This window comes from Cucurbita pepo, chromosome 3 (assembly GCF_057944985.1).
Source record: "Cucurbita pepo subsp. pepo isolate OVF chromosome 3, ASM5794498v1, whole genome shotgun sequence".
Taxonomy (NCBI): Eukaryota; Viridiplantae; Streptophyta; class Magnoliopsida; order Cucurbitales; family Cucurbitaceae; genus Cucurbita; species Cucurbita pepo.
Genome location: NC_141800.1, coordinates 15,784,854 through 15,803,680, shown reverse-complemented (window position 1 = coordinate 15,803,680; position 18,827 = coordinate 15,784,854). Strand labels below are relative to the sequence as shown.

The 18,827-nt window shown below is 35.4% G+C and overlaps 2 protein-coding genes and 1 long non-coding RNA gene across 8 annotated transcripts; 1 reads left to right on the top strand and 2 right to left on the bottom strand.

The window, feature by feature from the left end:
* Positions 1 to 89: 89 nt before the first annotated feature.
* On the bottom strand, positions 90 to 8,350 carry LOC111789936 (UPF0481 protein At3g47200). Of its 5 annotated transcripts, none has more exons than XM_087122823.1 (5): positions 7,953 to 8,350; positions 6,770 to 6,908; positions 5,157 to 5,920; positions 4,185 to 4,213; positions 90 to 1,607 (listed from the first exon to the last, which is right to left on the bottom strand). In XM_087122823.1, exon 5 carries the CDS (start codon positions 1,577 to 1,579, stop codon positions 284 to 286), a length of 1,296 nt encoding a protein of 431 aa, XP_086978949.1. In that variant the 5' UTR covers positions 1,580 to 1,607; positions 4,185 to 4,213; positions 5,157 to 5,920; positions 6,770 to 6,908; positions 7,953 to 8,350; the 3' UTR covers positions 90 to 283. The 5 variants fall into 5 exon arrangements, 3 of the variants coding, with proteins under 3 accessions (XP_086978949.1, XP_023526432.2, XP_086978950.1); XM_023670664.2 differs by having other exon boundaries at positions 5,176 to 5,920; XR_015420494.1 differs by lacking the exons at positions 90 to 1,607; positions 4,185 to 4,213; positions 5,157 to 5,920 and adding an exon at positions 6,182 to 6,333 and having other exon boundaries at positions 7,953 to 8,348.
* Positions 8,351 to 13,068: 4,718 nt separating this feature from the next.
* LOC111790283 (putative N-acetyltransferase HLS1) lies at positions 13,069 to 15,739 on the top strand. The gene is made up of 3 exons (XM_023671147.2): positions 13,069 to 13,421; positions 13,509 to 13,654; positions 14,826 to 15,739. Exons 1-3 carry the CDS (start codon positions 13,227 to 13,229, stop codon positions 15,718 to 15,720), a joined length of 1,236 nt encoding a protein of 411 aa, XP_023526915.2. The 5' UTR covers positions 13,069 to 13,226; the 3' UTR covers positions 15,721 to 15,739.
* On the bottom strand, positions 15,043 to 17,669 carry LOC147793299 (uncharacterized). Of its 2 annotated transcripts, XR_015420204.1 has the most exons (4): positions 17,557 to 17,669; positions 17,310 to 17,480; positions 16,831 to 16,948; positions 15,043 to 16,652 (listed from the first exon to the last, which is right to left on the bottom strand). It is a non-coding gene; the product is annotated as an uncharacterized LOC147793299 (long non-coding RNA). The 2 variants fall into 2 exon arrangements; XR_015420203.1 differs by lacking the exon at positions 17,557 to 17,669 and having other exon boundaries at positions 17,310 to 17,550.
* Between the last annotated feature and the right edge of the window lie 1,158 nt (positions 17,670 to 18,827).

Sequence of the window (18,827 nt, the reverse complement as noted above, 5' to 3'; positions counted from 1 at the left end):
ATACTACAAAATAAGAGAGGTAAATACATAAAATTTTATATGAATCACATGTATTTTTGTTTAGTGAATTTTTTTAAATATAATTTAGCAAAAAAATTATAAATAAACAAAATTTTATTACTCAGTGATTTCATTATTTTCAATATAGGTCAAAATGTATTTTGCAATAATGAAGGGGAAAAACCGTAAAATAATGGAAGTTTAGGGAGTGATCGCTAAATTGAAAGTTGATCAATATGATCATAAAAAACCGTATATAAGTGGTCGTGTTTGCACTGATTGCTCATTTGTAACGACGCTGAAGTACTGAAAATGCAGAGAAGAAGGCCGCGACGAAGATCACAACCACCACCAAAACGGCGACGATGCCGATGGCCACTGGATTCCTTCTCAACTTCCGCCACCGTGCGACGCATCGGTCCGGCTTCTCGTTTAATTTCTGAACAATGCCGGCAAAGTACGTTCCCGATAAGCTCTCCTTCTCGCTCATCCATTTCAGATTTCGAATAATCTGCTCCTCGTCGTCTTCCTGATCGATTAGGATTTTCCTTCTATAGAGAATCTTCACGTCTTGATCAGACTGGAGAAGGTGGCTCATGAAATTGATGTACGATTTCACTTGCCGGTCGCTTCCGGATTGATGGATCTCATACGCTACGAGATTCCTTAGAATCACCTCTGTCTTCTGATACACCTTGAGAGGTGGAATTTCGAGGACGCCGTTCTGAAATTTGATGTCTAATAAGCTCTTTGAAGATCTGGCGTTCTTGATTTTGATTCCCGCAGTTTTAAGCTTCGACGCACTAGGTAATTCTCTCGACTTCGATTTGTCGTTCGTCTCCACTCGAGGATAGGTGGAGAGAAAACAAGAGTGAACCATTTCGAGTAGATGATCTGCTTCCACCGTGAAATTGTCGTAAACTAATTGCCGATCTCCAACAACCATAGTTTTGAAGAATCGGAAGGTTAGGTCATTGAGAGACATATTTTCCTCGGTCGGATCTTGCATATTTTCATAAACGTCTTTGAGAAGGAAGTAGGGAATCTGATTTTCAAGCAACATCAAGTCGCATCTCAAATCGAAGAGCAAACCAGGAGTAGTGAAAACAGAGTCATTCCGTCGCCTGAGCCTCTTTTTCGAGAATCGCAAAAGCAGCTCGAGAATGAAGCAGCAATCAAGCAACATAATCTGCGAAAACTTATCACTGTCGAAACCATAAAACTCTTCCTCATAGCATTTTCTCAATCGGCTCTCAGATTTAACAACGAGTTCAACAAGATATTGTAAATCGACGGACGGATTGTTCTTCAAGAAAGCGGACAAGTAGCACCACTTGAGATTTTCCATTGATTCGAGATGGGGCGCGCCGTGGTGGAAAGGACCGATTGAGACTTTGGCGGGGACGAAGACGTTTCTATCTTCGATACTGATTTCATTTGGAGCTCTGAAGATGGTAATGGATGAACAGAAGGCTTCCAATTTTCCTTCAATGGAAGATAGGAGAGATTCTTCCTCAGAGCTTCCTTGTGAGGTCGCCGGAACATCAATCGAATGAGACAATGCTCTTGATGAATCCATCTTCCCGGCGACGGCCAAGAAAGAGGCGCTTTATTTCCGGAACAGAGGCAAGGTAAATGGTAAATATTATTGATCAAATTCATTCAAATTGTGAGCACAAACAACGAACAATAGTTTCATCGAGAAAAAAAACAGTAAATAGATGAAGATCAAGATTTTAAATATGAAAAATCATAGAAATATACAAACAATAAAAATAATTCGTTATTTTTAATATTTTGTTGATAATGTTGTTACTGAATACATGAACACACACAAATATTTAACAAAATATTAACATTAAGGATGGCTGTGTTTGAGAATATTATCGATTTTTTATGGAGATAAATCAAACTTGCATTTAGTTATGGAATTAATCATGACATTCAAAAGTATTGATAAAAGTTAATTAATTAATAATAATAAATTAATTATAAGTATTTTAAAATATTTTGTAGTATTTAAGATTTAAAATTTCAAATTCAACCATTTAACAGTGGGACCTATTTTTTACTATAAGAAAATAAAATTCTTTTTTTCTAGATTTAGTAATTATTATTATTATTTTAAACTTCCACTTCTCTCCTTCTTAATAGATGATTGAGCGACTTTTTGGTGACTTTGGGCTTCCAAAGGCCTCGTACATTCTTTGATTATAAACTCATATTCATTCTCTAAATTAGTCATCATCCAACACTTCTTTCTTTCTTCCTCCCTTTCCCTTCTCATGGCTGCCATTGCCACCCCACCGTTGTCCTCCTTCATCCCCCTCCCTCCTCTGATCCTCTCCTCCTGCGGTAAAGCCGCGCTACTCCCCTCCGTCATTTCTTTCTTCTTATTCATCTTCTTTATCTTGTTTTTAATTCCCAGATTGATTTCTCATGCAAGAGGAAGAGGGGTGGGTGCATCATCGGCACCAAATAGTTAACCAAAGGGGGAGGCTGAAGAGGAGCTGTTGGACGATGAAAGTTCACATCGATTAATTTTGAAAATTATCATGAATTTATAATTCAAAAATACTATCTTCATTGGTACGAAATCTCTTGGAAAACGTCCACATCCATTAATTTAAGGAATGATCATGAATTTATAATCCAAAAATATGACCGTGGATTTATAATTTAAGAATACTATCTACATTGGACAAGACTTATCGAAAACTTAAGTTTAAAATAAACCTTCCTAAGAGGAGCAAGGGAAGGGTGAGAGAAGAGAAAGATTTATTATTATGATTATTTGTTTAGAAAATGTCAAGTAATTAACATTTTAAATTAGGGATTTGATATTCAAATTTTAAAACATAAGAACTAATTTAACACGAGGATCAAAGTTATCAAAAGTGTAATTTACTTGATATTTTAAATTTATATAACATTTTTGTTTTGATTAATTTAATAATTTATTCTTTAATCTATTTAATAATTTCATTTAATATGTTATTTGTAATTTAAACTCATTTATATTGTTATGAGATTTCTTATTAAAGATTTAGTATTAAATATTAATTTCAACTTTAATTTAAACTAAGTCGATAAAAAGAAAAGTTAGAGATTTCAATCTCTAATATACAAATTCAACTATATACATAAACAAAATTCACTAAACACAGAAGGTTGAAAGACTATCGAAAAAGTAAAAATGGAAGAATATCAATTTACTATACAATTTAACATAAATTTATTTTTTTTTTAAAATATCAGTTTACCTTCTTAAATGTACAAAATTAGGTTTAAATAATATTTTGGTTGGTGTGCTTTGAACTTTGATTTATTTTAGTCTTTAAATTTTCAAAACTTTCATTATGTTAGACAAACACGACTCTCTACAATCGTATGATATTGCCCACTTTGAACATAAGCTCTCGTGGCTTTGCTTTGGGCTTCCCAAAAGGTCTCATAGACTCTCTACAATCGTATACATAAGCTCTCGTGGCTTTGCTTTGGACTTCCCAGAAGGTCTCAGACTCTCTACAATCATATGATATTACACACTTTGAACATAAGCTCTCATGGCTTTGCTTTGGGCTTCCCAGAAGGTCTCATAGACTCTCTACAATTGTATACATAAGCTCTCATGGCTTTGCTTTGGGCTTTACAGAAGGTCTCATAGACTCTACAATCGTATACATAGGCTCTCATGGCTTTGCTTTAGGCTTCCCAGAAGGTCTCATAGACTCTCTACAATCATATGATATTACCCACTTTGAACATAAGCTCTCATGGCTTTGCTTTGGGCTTCCCAAACGGTCTCATTCCAATTGAGAGAGTATTCTTTGATTATAAACCCACGATCATTCCTAAATTAGCCCAAGGAGAGAGTATTCTTTGATTATAAACCCATAATCATTCCCTAAATTAGGGATGTAGGACTTTCATCATCCAACACATTAAACCTATTTTAGTACTTTTAATATTTTTTAATCATAATTTCAACCTATACTACACAAAATAAATTCCCTAAAATGTAACACCTATTAAATAGTTTTAGTTGTGTAAAAAATTAGGACTTGAAAATCCTAAGCTATAAATATAGGTACTTTTAAGTGATATTAATCTTCTATTTATACAAGCAATCATAAATTTCACACATAATTTGCTAACAAAAAAGGAAATATTGGTGAACATACCTTAAGAGGGCTTAAAATCTGGTGATGCCCTGCAAAGAAGATGGACAGAAAAATTAATTAAGGAAAGAAAGAAAGAAAGAAAAACAGGTGATTTTGAAATGAATTAAGAAGGATGTAGGTGTAATATATAAGGTTATGGAGGCAGAAATAGAATCAAGGGGTGGCTTGGGGAATTGGATAAACAGACACAGTAGAAATGAACATGAAACACATGAACTTCACAATAATCACCGAAAGCATATTAACCTTTTGCTTAAAGAGCAACAGAATTAACAAATTCATTGCTTCAAATATAATTCAAGAATTGGTGGTGCAATTCTAAAAGTCACAAGACTCCTATCTTACTTGCCTTTAACAATGTTAAAACATTATATTTGAGAGTAAAACAAATCTTAAATCGAAACAAAAATGAATGACATACAATAAAATATCGCTAGTTTAGACCAAATATTAATCATAAAAGAATCAAAATGATTTGAACATTTCTAGCAATATCGATATTTAAAAGCTTGATCAGAACATGAAACGTTAAAATGTTTGGTTTTAGATTCTAGTTCAAACCGAGAGACTATTATTTATTAATTTGTGTCACGCAAGCTTAAGGAATTTCTATCTATACTTTTTTGGCTCAAAACTAGACCTTAGACTTAGAATTAATGCTATCAAAAAGGTCAAGTATAGGGGTCACGAACCTATTTGAAAGGTCTACATAACCAAAAATGTATAATGGATTAAAGAATATTTCTTTAGTCTACACTCAACCTTTATAATAACTAGGATCTTACACTTTTGTTTCCATTAAATTTCTAACCACAAAGGGCGAGAATATTTCAACGTCCAAATCTTTAGATAAATGATTATAATGCATCATAAAATATGAAAAAAAAGGACAAAAATATCATTAAAATGCCTGTGTTATGAATTTAATTGGGTATTGCAGTTCAAGACATTGAAATGAAGAATGAATAATACCTGTAGGTCTTTACAATACCTTTTGCCGTCTTGCAGCAGCCACTGTTAGAAAGATAGTTCCTCCTGAATGAAGCATTATTCACACTTGCACTTGAGTGCAAAGTAATCTCCCATGAAAGTGGATCATTAACAGAATAGTCATTATTTCCACATCTGCCGATCTTCCTCCTTCAATTCACTATTATGTTTCTAAATCCATAATAAAGAAATTAAGAGGAACCAAACATAATTTTCAAAAACAGAAATCAGTAACAAAATCGTTATCAAGCCTAATTTTCCCTAAATTCCCAAAAAAGGTTGCAAAAAGAGAAACTTCATTGGTCATTTGTCTCTCTCCTAACGTTTGTTGTTTATATATTACGTTATAAGAATGAGGAATCCCTACTTTGCTGCTTCTAAGCAACAAAGGTACGGAGCTTTGCCTCACTTGATCTCCAAAGGATATTGATGTACGGCTCCCATAAATCCTTTCAGCGAAGTAGCCTATTGGGGATGAGCGATTAGAGCTCTCTAGTGGTCCTGGTAAATGGAAAGAAATCTGAAACCTTTCCACTTTGAAAAGTTCCTCATCACACATAACATACTATAGACAAAGAAAGAACGAGAAGGAAAAACAAAAAGCTTCACCTTTGTACCATGAGTATTGCTTCGTAAGATCAGAAAGTCGTGAAAGTTTAAGATGACAAGGAGAAAACAATGTTCGCAAGCAGCTAAAGTTGAAAAAAGAAGCTCCAACATGATTCTCAATCCATAAAGCCTCCAAGCTTCACAAGCAAAAGACTCAAATCAAATTAGAAATGCCATGAAGAAATCGCCAAAATATCTAAAAGGAGAAAATCCTCAAATCAACTACAAGTTATTATTTTATGTATATAAGCATTTCAAATTGTCCAAGACTTCCAATTTATTTATTAGATAACGGAGTAAATAGTTTGAATTAGCTCACCGATTCTTGTTTATGGTGCATGTCAGGACACTATATACTGTATGTCCAACGCTTACCCTTCCTAACGATCTTTACAAGAGAAGACACAAAGAACAAAAATGAGTGGAAGTATAGGAGATGAGACGTTTTTGTTCTTTGAAGAGCTATATAAATGTCAAGACTCATAAAACCTAACCATATAAGCTAATGCCAGTCATCTTGTCTTGAAGGTCGACCACAAAAGACTGGAAACTTCACAAACAGATGGCTATTAAGATTTATCTTCATAAAGACGTACTAAGTGTAGGATACGACGTGCTAAGCGTTCTTGAAGCTTGGTTTATATTCTGTGCTAAAACAGAGACCTGTGCTGTGGAATATTTGCATATTGACGGGATCCAAGAAACAGAGAAGTCTCTTAATTTTGTGTGTGCATGGTGTGGGGAGAGGTGGGGTTCTACAACTCACTTGCTCCTTATGATGAATGCAAGGCACCAAATATAACTGTGTTGCACTAACATATTCAAGACAAAGATCATCACTTGTTCCAATGCCATTCTCAATTACAGTTGCAATTTATGGTCTATCAAGTGCAAGTAAACCAACACTGTTCAAATGAGAACTGTTACGTTGATATAATCATGCAAGAATATTCTTGAAATAGTTAACATCAAACTAAAAGATTCACCTTATAGTATTGGCTAGTAACCCCTGTTCACCCCACGATAAACTTTAAATTGAAATCATCATTATCAACAAGACTGATTTGCATCATCCGTAAGCCATTAATCTTCTCATAAATTTCCAGTGGACCAATAGATTCAATCCTGCAAATATTGAAGATAAGGCAGTCAGTTCATGATTGGATATCCAAAATCCATCCTTTTGTGAAACTACAGCCTCTAAAGTTTAAGCATTGACCATTTTAGTGAAGGGGAAAAACAAAAGAACACCAACATCATAAATGCAGCTGTACAAGATGCTGCATTATGCACCATGTTTTACTTCAGCTAAATTTCTTTCATCCCAGAACATCTCTTGTCACCAGAGCTTTCATGGCTAATCCCAACTCCCACCACTAGAAAATCGGGTCAATCAGGTTACATCAGTGTAAACAATTTTATGCTTTGGCAAAATTTTATTCTTCCTATATACGCTAATCACACAAACTTGACTGGAGAGATTAAGAAGCTCAGAATGCATTCTCCTCCTAGAGAAGAAATGAATGCCTTCATCGCCATTAAATTTTTTATTCCCAATTCAGATTATGAAGCTTGGGTGGCAACCAATCATTACTCACATGGATAATTTCATAATTGACAGTTGACTAGCCTCTCAGCAGATGAGATACCGAATCGCAAAGGACAGTTGAGAGGATACTAATACTTAAAAACCAATATGTGCGGTCAGGGTGCAATCTGGATCACTCGAGGTTGGCCACCATTGCCTAATACTTAAAAAGACAACAGGACTACAACTGGATCAAGCAACTCTAAGGACGCATCAATTTCAAAAGCCTAGAACCAAGATATGACAGAGTATTAAGTATTCATCCCTCATTTCGAATAAAACACGGGCCCTTATTCCACCCTCTCGTTGTTATGAACACTTAGTAATAAGTGGGTGTACATATTAAAAAGGAACTCAGACGGCGTATTACTACAAATTCAAACTTGTAACCAAGAGACTCCGTTGAACTCCTGTAATCAATTACGGTGAAATCTTTAATCCAATTGTGAAACATCAAGAATTCAGGCAGTCCTCACTGTTGCATCTTCCTTTGATTGGAAATCAGGCAATTAACATAAACTTTTGCTCAAAGTATCTATAGTCGAAGAAAGAAACCTTAGAGGAGTTCGAATTCGCGGTACCTGCGAGGGCTCAGATAGCAAAACCGCAGCGGTAACAGAACTCGAGTAGGCGATACAAGTTCTGAGGAACCGGGAGGCGATCAAACTCCAACCGGCCGCATTGGTCTCCGTTCCATTAACATTAGGATCGAAGTTTTCTTCATCTTCAAATAATAGCAAAGGCCTCGCGTAATCGATAAATTTATGAAGCGGATCGTCATCTTCTTCTTCCTAAAGCCATTGACGCCATCTAACTCCATGACTGAGTTTCCGCCGGCATCGTCCAAATTGAAATGTCGGCCCCGAGAAGACATCGAGAGAATCACCGAGTCCATTTCAAGTTAACATCCGGATTAAGCCATTTCTGCGCCCGCGCCCTAAATTTGAGGTAGCATTTTCAGCGGGAAGAAGATTCGCAGGTAATAATTAACATTTAATTTATTAAGCTACAAGTGTTAGAATAACAATTTTTTTTTAAAAAAATTATGCTCGTAAAAGTTAACATCACACGTTGGCCAGGAGAAGGGAACCAAAGTAGGCTAAGGACTATATGTAAAGGACCAAAACAAATAATATCTATTAGCGGTGGGCTTAGGCTAAGGACTGTGTGCCAGCGAGAACGTTGGGCCCCTACAAAGGGTGAATTGTGAGATTCCAAATTGGTTGGAGAGGGGGAATCGGCTATGTGCCAGCAAGAACGTTGGGCCCTTAAGAAGGGTGGATTGTGAGATCCCAAATTGGTTGGAGGGGGAATGAAGCACCCCTAGGAGAAGTGTGGATTGTAAGATCCCAAATTAGTTGGAGGGGGGAATGAAGCACCAGGTTGATGCCACACGTAATGGACCCCTACGAAGGGTGGATTGTGAGGTCCCAAATTGGTTGGATGGGAGAATGAAGCACCAGGCTGAAGGCCACAAGCATTATGCCAGCGAGGACATTGGACCCCTAAGAAGGGTGGATTGTGAGATCCCAAATTGGTTGGAGAGGGGGAACAAATCACCAGACTGACGACCACCGGCTATGTGGCATCGAGGACGTTGAGTCTCCAAGAATGGTGGATTGTGAGATCCCAAATTGGTTGGAGAAGGGTAATGAAGCACCAGGCTGACTATCATACATAAGGGTCAAAGTGGATAATATCAATAAACAGTGGGCTTGAGCCATTACTTTTTATTTAGCGGTTACACCGTCTCTACTCCTTGAGAGACAAACCTATCCATCTGGACTCTTGCATTCATTCGAAAAAAAAAAATTATACTTTTATTTAAAAAGTTGGAGTCATTTCACACGTGTCAGCTTTAAGTAAAAAAAGAAAAGGGCTACGTGACACTTTCGAAACGTCAAGTCAAATTATTGATAAATCTGACATTTAAAAAAAAAACATAAAGTACTAGAACATAAAATATAAGCGATTTAATGCTCGTGATGACAAAAATATCTTAAACTTTGGTTTAAATTTAAATAGATATATTTATTCTCGTGTGACGTTTTTATTTTAATTTATTATATACGTAAGTGTTATCTAAATGAATGTTAGTTATATTATTGTTGCTGCAAAAATGTGAGTTGTGTTCATAAAGCATTGGGATAAGGTAAGATAGCTCGTTAAACATAATCCACTGTCAATTTGACGATTGATTATTAATCATATAACGAAAAATATAGGTCAATAACGTTAATGAAAGTTAAACGTAGTTTAAAAGACATATTTCAGGTACGGTAAGAACATGGAGACATTTAGAGCGGCTAAGTGTTGGACAAAAATTGTGATCTGAAACAGTGTGGCGGAGACCATGTCTCAATGTCTCAATTTTTCGTCGAGTATTCTAGTAAATTTCTACAACAAAGACAATCTTTGAACATAGAGGCATTTAGAGAACGACTAAATTATGAAATACCCTCGAACTTTACACTATTGAATGTTGAACCAAAATTGTGAGCTGGAACAGTGTAACAGTGGTCATGTCTCAATGTCCATACAAGGTCTCTGCCACACCATTTCACGTCTCAAATTTTATTATAGGTCTCTACAACATCGTTTTCAGGTCTCAATTTTCGACCAATATTCTAACAAATTTCTACTTCAAATATAATTTTGAAACAAAGAGACATTTAGAGCAAGACTAAATTACAAAATACCCTCGAACTTTGCCACGTGTTTTTTAAAAACACCTCTATCCTAATCTCTCAAACGCTATATTTCAAACCCTCCATCACGAAAATTATGACCTAAAACAATTTCAATTTCCGTTCCAAGTCTCAATCAATCATTACAAACCCTAATTTTTCATTCAACATTCTAACAGATTTCTACACCAAAGATAGCTCCAAACCGTTTTTGTAATGTCAACAGTAACAGCACGAAGTTACTTGTTGTAACGTAGCGTCGTTAGTATTATTATTCTCGAGGGGGAATGGACCTACAAAAACAAGAAAAAAAATGTACAATTAAGAGTGTCAGAGCAAGTCAAATCTGAAGAACAAGAAATGAAAAGGGCAGTTCAAAAATGTTAGGTTCATATTTGACCATAAACAAACACAACACACCCACATCCCCATACCCCACATTTATCTTTTTTTTTTTTTTTTTTTTTTTTTTTTTTTTTTTTTTTTCTCTTTTAAATATATTTTTTAATGTAGAATATTGAAATGCTTTCGTTCCGAGTTAGTTCCTCGACGAATGCTATATTTTGCTCGGTCTCTGTCATGATATTGTAATACAAATTTTTAGCTGTGTTGTGTGCTTTCCCGTTCTTTAAGAATAAAGATTTCAGTAAAAGACGGTTATTTCCAACATTAATATAAAAGGTCTCGAGAGGGTTATAAAAGCGAGATTAAAAAGCTGCTAATTAAGAAATGATAATAAAACGCTAAAAAATTAGCTACCAAAACGTATGAATATGAAATTAACAGATAATGTAAGAGTCGACCTCTCCAACCATGTGAGACCTCATAAATAAGATTTAACAGTACACTCACTCTCCACAATAGTATGATATTGTCCACTTTGAGTGTAAGATCTCATACCAATGGAGATAGTATTCCTATTAGCCGAGGTCGAACTTTCATCCAACATGTGATCGAGGCTCACAATACATTGTTTGAGATAGTATTCATTGGTTATAAACTCATGATCATTCTCTAAATTAGCCGATGTGGGACTTTTGTAAAAAACTTTTGAAAGAAAAAGGGTTCACACGACAACCAATATATTTGGTCGTTCTCGTTCATACATCCAACGATCCTTTTAAATTCTAACCGAATATAGTTCTCGATCCCGAACACGTCGACACAAAGCTGTACTTTTTTTTTTTTTTTTTTTTGAAAGAAATTTGAAAAGAAAGAAAGATTTTGACGACCAGATATTGCCAATGATGATAACTGCAAGAACATCATCATATCAAAGACTTTTCAAAAGCCCTGAAAGAGCTTAGTTGGACATCACAACTCCCACAAATAAATAAAATAAAACATTTATGACGTCATAAAAATATTCATCAATAGAAAAAAAAAAATGCTTCAGAGAGACAGTCCAGATCAGCTAAAATGACCAATAATGGATTCAAAGACCAACAAGTGAGCCAAGGACAGTTTCGTCACATGGCCTACACTAATTGGTCGGCGACACGTTTAGTTACCTCGAAAATAACCCTAACCTAATCACGACGTTAGTTATATCTAATTCTCACACGTGCATAAACAAATACTCGTATTAGGGTTGAAAACTGTGCCTAATTCTCTAGGGGAATCCCCATCTTGAGTCGAGTCTGCATTGCCATACGAATCGACATCCGCCAGATCAAGAGCTTCGACTTTCATCAATATACTGCACATGTATGGAGATTATATGTAATTTCCCGTGCCCAATATACTGTACTTTTAACATGTTTTATTCTCACTCACATGTTTCTTAAGAACATTTTCAGGAGGTCGCCACAATTATTTTCTAATCTTTTTTAATTATTTTATTTTTAAGATCGCTCTCATTCAGATATGATCATAGAGAGCATCAAATCTATGAGTGAATTCTGAGAGAATAAAACTTTACAGTAAAAACAACAAACGAATAAATTACTCGCTATCTCTTGCTTCCTCTTCTGCCGACATCCATCAAACCAGCAATTTTTTATTTTATTTTTAAGAAAAAATGAATTTAATTTTAATTTTAATTTTTTTAAATTTATTTTTGCTTCTCGAGATTCAGGGCGATGAAAAAGAAGAAGAAACACGAGAAGGAGACGAAACAAAACTACATAAAATGATTAAAAAGATTCTCAAAATCCGATTCGTAATATATGCCTTTGTTTCCTTTTGTTTGGAGATGTTATCAAAGTAGTGGGATCACATGACCTGTATCTGTAATTACGCCTTATGCCACCTGGAAGATTCTACATCGGTTGGATAGAGAAACGAAACATTTTTTATAAAAGTATGAAAACCTCTCACCGTGAGGCTAAAGATGATATGTAACGGTCAAAGTAAACAATATCTGTTATCGGTGAGTTTGAGTTGTTACAATAGTATTAGACCCTGATATTGGGTTGTGTGCCAGTGGGGACGCTGGCCTTCAAGGAGGGTGGATTGTGAGATCTCATATCGGTTGTAGAGGGGAACGAAATATTCCTTGTAAGGGTGTGAAAACCTCTCCCAAGTAGACGCGTTTTAAAACCGTAAACGTGAAGCGATACATAATTGGTCAAAACAGATAATATCTACTAGTGGTGAGTTTGAGTTGTTACAAATAGTATCAGAACCAGATACCAAGTGGAGTGCCAGCGAGGACGCTGACCCCCAAGGAAGGTGGATTGTGAGATCCCATATCGGTTGGAGAGGGGAACGAAACATTCTTTAGAATGGTGTAGAAACCTTTCCCTAATAGACATGTTTTAAAACCGTGAAGCTGACAGCGATACGTAACGAGCCAAAGTAGACAATATCTACTAGCAGTAGTGTAACGACCCAAACTCACCGCTAGTAGCTCATTACATATCATCGTCAGCCTCGTGGTTCTTAAATCATAGGAGATCTCACGTTATCTTTAACGGGTCAGAAAATTTTATTATAATTTTAGAAAAAAAAATAAAAATAATAATAGTGGATTGGATTTTGAATATAAAAATAATATTTGAAAAGTCTATAAGAAGGCAATATAACATGAGGTACGTGGATGAGTGGCAGCTAGCCCATTGGAGAAAGATTCAAAATTCAGTGTCTTTTTCAACCCCCAAAAAATTAAAAAAAGGGTTTTTTCCCCCCTTTTTTTTAACCCATTTGGTGAATTGGAGGTGAAAAACAATGGGTGAAAAAAAGGGAGAGGAGAAAATTACAGTGATAATAAGGGAAGTGAATGAAGAAAGAGACACAGAAATGGTGGAAAAACTGGAGAGAAGCTGTGAAATTGGGTCTAAATTAGGAGGGGCCTCCATTTTTACCGATATGATGGGCGATCCTCTTTGTAGGATCAGATTCTACCCACTTCATATTATGCTGGTCGGTTCTATAAAATCCATCATATAATCATTCTTTACTGTCTTTTTATTATTATTATTATTTTTATTTTTTTAATTTTTAAAACAGGTGGCTGAGCTGCCGGAAAAGGGAGACGTCGTGGGAGTGGTTAGAGGCTGCATTAAGTCTGTGGGGACTGGCGGCGCCGCCGCCGGAGAAGCTAATACCACCAGGATTGGTTGCATATTGGGCCTTCGTGTTTCTCCTGCTCACAGGTAATGAATAGTTATTCACAAAATTTTAGTAGGTGAAGTATAAATAAATCTCTCTCTCTCTCTCTATTTAAAATTATTATAGTGTCTCTCTCAAGTATTTTTCAAAATCTAAGTATATTATCTAATTAAACAGTATGAAGCTATTATTATTATTATTATTATTATTATTATTACTAATATTATAATTTAGTAATAGATTTTTTTAATAGTTGTGCTAGACTTAGGTCATATATTATACTATTTTGAAAAATATTTTTAATTGGCCAATTTTTTTTTCTTCGCTCTTTTAATAAATTCTTTAAAATTTATATTTTAAAGTGTTTTTAGATAACTAAAAATCGTTTAAAATTTAGAGCATGATTCTACCAATTAAATTTTTTTTTTGTAAAATTTCCCAAGTGGTTTAATTTAAAAAATTCTAAAAAAAAGTATTAATTTTCTCCTAAGAAAATACTTATATAACAAAAAATTCAAATAAAAAGACTCTTTTTATAAACATAAAACATCAAAGTATTAATTTTCTCCTAAAAAAATACTTATATAACAAAAATTTCAAATAAAAAGACTTTTTTTTTTTTTTTAATAAATAATACAGTAGAAATTTGAACTATTTTATACCTATATTTCACACAGTGTGTGTGAGAGCTCCTCACTTTATTTAACATGGTAAATAATGATCTATTCATTGATCTATGAACTTACGAGATGGATTCTCGTAATTTTTTTTTTTTTTTGTTAAACTTTTAAAAATAGCATTCTAAGTCCATAAACAATTTCAAAACTGGAGCACATTTGAATCTAGGGACATAACTACAACTTATCTCGAAAGTTGGAGGTATTTTGTATTATGAGATCTCACATCGGTTAGCGAAACATTCCTAATAAGAATGTGTAAACCTCTCCTTAGTAGACGCGTTTTAAAATCGTGAGGTTGACAACAATACGCTAACCAAAGCGAACAATATCTGCTAATGGTGGACTTGGACGGTTACAAATGAATCTTATTATTTTGAAGTCAAACAATAACACGTAGTACGTCGGGATCCTTCAAACTTCTTAACTAGATGGAGAGAGCAATATATATGCACATGTTGGCTCTAACTGTTCATTAAATTAAATTAAATGAAACAATTTTTGTGATGATATTATATTTATGTTATTATTGGTGTAGGAGGTTGGGAATTGGGCTAAAGCTAGTACACTCAGTTGAAGAATGGGTAATAAAAAATGGAGCTCCCTATGCATTTCTAGCAATAGAGAAGAAGAACAAAGCCTCAAAGAATCTCTTCACTCGCAAATGCAACTATGTAAAATTCAGCTCATTGGTGATATTCAGACAGCCAATTGTGTTCCCAACAAAAGACATCTCTAATGGGGAAATAAAGACAGAGAAACTGAACATAGAGCAAGCAATTTCATTCTACACAAACTGTCTCACAGCTAAAGGAGTTTATCCAATGGATTTTGATGTGATTTTGAAGGAAAAACTGAGTATTGGCACATGGATTTCTTATTTCAATCAAGAAGATTGGACCCATTTGATTTGTTCAGAGAAGGATTCAGAGATTTACCAGAGAATGCCAAGCTCTTGGGTGGTGTTTAGCATTTGGAATACCTGCAAGGCATATAAGTTTCAGATAAGGGAATCAAAAAAAGATGAATTATTGTTACCTCTAAGGTTCTTGAAAAGTGCAAGAAAAAAGTTCATTTCCTGCTTCAAAATGCCAGATTCTGTGTCGTTTGGGAAGTCATTTGGATTCTTCTTCCTGTATGGGATATTTGGGGAGGGGGAGAGAGTCGGAGAGCTTGTCGAGTCGATATGGCTTTTCGCTTCGAGATTGGCTGAAGAAGAGAACGACTGCAAGGCCATTGTCACCGAACTATCTGTTTCTGATCCAATCATAAACCACGTCCCACAAAATAATAAATCCATGTCTCGCATCAACGATAACTGGTACCTGAAAAGATTGAGTGTACAGAGTAGTGATGATGAAAGGGATGAAATGTTGTTGTCAAAGGATATGGAAGCAGCTGCAAATGTGATTGTTGACCCCAGAGACTTCTAGATTTCAATATCTATTCATACCTGGTTTTGCTCCTTTTTCTACATCAATCTTCTGTTCAAGATGCTGACAGCAAAATTAATGGTGAAGACCAAGTTTAAATAGTTCGTAAAACAAGATGATTATAACTCATTAAAAATTGCAAGTAAAGGTTGAGAATTGAAACTAAACAAAAATTAAAAGCTCCTGAAATGGATTTGATACACTGGCACAAAATTGTTTGAACTTTCTGTGATCGTACTTTTGAAGAAATTCTTACCAGATCGTTCATTAAAATTGGCTTGTATCCTTCACAATCTGGCAATTATCCTGAAGATGTGAGATCTCACATCGATTGAAGGGGAACAAAGCATTCCTTATAAGGGTGTGGGAACCTCTCCCTATCAAACGCGTTTTAAAACCGTGAGGCTGACAGCGATACACAACGGGTCAAAACGGACAATATTTACTAACGGTGGGCTTGAGCTGTTACAAATGGTATCAAAGCCAGACAACGGGCAGTGTGGCAGTGAGGACGCTAGGCCCCCAAGGGGGTGGATTGTGAGATCCACATCGGTTGGAGAGGGGAACGAAACATTCCTTATATGGGTGTGGAAACCTCTCCCTAGTATACACATTTTAAAACCGTGAAGGCTTGTGCTGGATGATTTGGATGATTCTGTTGTTTGGCTCTGTTAAACATCCAACTTTGATAGTTGAAACAAACTCAGTTTCAGTTTCAGTTTCAGTTTCAGTTTCAACCACATTGTTACCAGATGAGGAGGCAGCCGAGTTGTCTATGCAGGCGTTTCGAGTGCCTCCATCTGCTGTTCAAGACGTGGTGAATGGTTCTTGCTCCAGCATCAACAGTTCGTCTCTTTTTGCTGTCTAGTGCTGGGTCAATAACCTCTTAACAGTCCCATAATCCATGAAGCATCATCCACAACTTCAGTTCACTGTTGCAAAACAACCTTCACTTTCTTATCCAAGTAACAAACTCAAATTTCAAAAGCTTATAATCATAATCAGCATCACTTGTTCAAAAGCTTCAAAAGTCAAGCAGCCATTTCAATATCAAGAAGTGATCAAGTTAAATTACAGATTGAGTTGATGTAGTGTAACTGAGGTTCTGACCTGCTAGAAATAGAGATTTCAAATTTCCTCGACTTGGATTGCATTCCCTTGATCTTGTTCCAATGCTGCCCATGCCATCCATGTTACGTAACTCTGAGAATTTATGTTTAGAGACGATCTATATGAAATAAAGCAATCGAAGTAAGTAATATTTCGACTCCAAGCCTGAGTAAAGATTCTTGAACTTTAAACTACGGTTCTTTATGGTACTATTTAATCTCGTTTTTTGTTCTCGCTCCATTTTTGGTCTCAGAACTTTTAGAATGTTCATTTTCGTACTTGAACTCTCAGTTCTATCTTATTTTAGTCCTTAAACTTGAAAATCATAACTATTTTGTTCCTAACCTTTTACTTAGTTTTTAACAAATTGATTATACAACTTTGAATATGTATTTTATCATGTTAATATGAGCATGATTTTCAAACCATAAATCAGTGAGATGATATTAGATGCATGTTAATAAATCGGAGCCCTAAACCTGCCAAATGAAGGAGTCTTTTCCAATGCCTCCTCCGACGCCTCTCTGTTCACGCCGTCCTATGATCGATCGGCGACGAGAGCCACCGTTGAGGAGCCTCTAGAAGAACAGCACGGCGGAACGGAGATGGAATTGTGAGCGGAATGGAGGAGAATAGTGGAGATATTGCATCTGTATTTCGATAGATTGTAAGGATTTTGAGAGGAAGAGATGAGATTGAAGGAGAAGAAGAGAAGAGATTGATTACCGTCTGATTTTGCTTTCGAAGGCGCTCTCTGGAGAAGAAGAAGAACGGAGACTAAATTACGATTTTAACCTTCCAATGTACTGCTGATACGGCTTTGTGTCGCGAGAAACGAAAGGGTATTTTCGGTATGTTGGGGGCTAAAATGTGACTGGTACTATTTTCCACGTGGCGGTCATTGAAGTGGCTCGGCACTTTTATCCTTGCGCTTATTTCTTTTTACCACGTGGAGGCAATTTGTTGGTTTGATTTTGTGGGTTTCTGATATTCTGCCGATAAATATCCGATACCGAATTAGAAACCGGATCCGATTTTTCTTCAAAAAAAAGCTGCCACCGAATCACCGAGTCACTCCGGTTCAGTGAAATTAATTTTTATTTAATAGTAAAAAAAGTTAAAATTATAATTTTTTTGATAAAATATATATTTTTTAACTTAAGTAAAAATATCATTTTTTTTCTTTTTTTATGAAAGATGTATTATTTTATTCAAATTATGTCTTCATCTATAATTCTAAATAAATAAAAAATACTCCTATGTACTCGTTCTCTCTTTTTATTTTATTTTATTTCTAGACCAAGCTACGTCTACCCGAGAGCGGATTTTCCATCGACAATGCAACACATCTGTTTCGGTTATAGAGACGATGAGACGTGCTAACTTGGCACCCAACCCAACAAGTCAGGGGTGGGTCAGCTATAGGTTCAGTCCAACTCCTATCAAACCTCCAATCAATAATCGGGGGGGCTCAAGAGCGCCAGCATTGACGAGAAGGAAAAAGCTACATCTTACGACCTGCTCCACTTACTTTATTTTAAAAATAATACTTTAAAATCATGAGGCTGACGACGATATGTAACGGGCCAAAGCGGACAATATCTACTAGCGATGAACTTGGACTGTAACCGAAACAAAAATTGAGACCTAAACAATGCCAAATCGTTCTAGGTCAACGCCACACTCAATTACTGATCTCAAATTTTATTCAAAATTCGAAATGATTTCTACAATATTACACTTACATTTCTTCTTAAAAGTTAATCATATCGTTTCTAGTCAACATTGTCTATAATCGTTTCAAGTCAACACCGTCTTGATAGAAAGTTGACTTTTCAAATGTTGAGTTTCTACATCTTCAATGTCGAGAAAACTATAAAGTCATAGATAAACGTTAATGAATCAAGTACAAAAAGAAATAAGTGAACTTAAAGATAGCCTAACTGTAACACTTCATGCTCATTGCTAGCAGATATTGTCCACTTTGGCGGTTATGT

Excerpts from the sequence above, each read along its gene's own strand:
- LOC111789936 (XM_087122823.1), bottom strand. The coding sequence starts at position 1,579 with ATGGATTCATCAAGAGCATTGTCTCATTCGATTGATGTTCCGGCGACC.
- LOC111790283 (XM_023671147.2), top strand. The coding sequence starts at position 13,227 with ATGGGTGAAAAAAAGGGAGAGGAGAAAATTACAGTGATAATAAGGGAA. Across the intron at positions 13,422-13,508 it reads ACCCACTTCATATTATGCTG|GTGGCTGAGCTGCCGGAAAA; the intron begins GTCGGTTCTATA and ends TTTTTAAAACAG. Across the intron at positions 13,655-14,825 it reads CGTGTTTCTCCTGCTCACAG|GAGGTTGGGAATTGGGCTAA; the intron begins GTAATGAATAGT and ends TTATTGGTGTAG.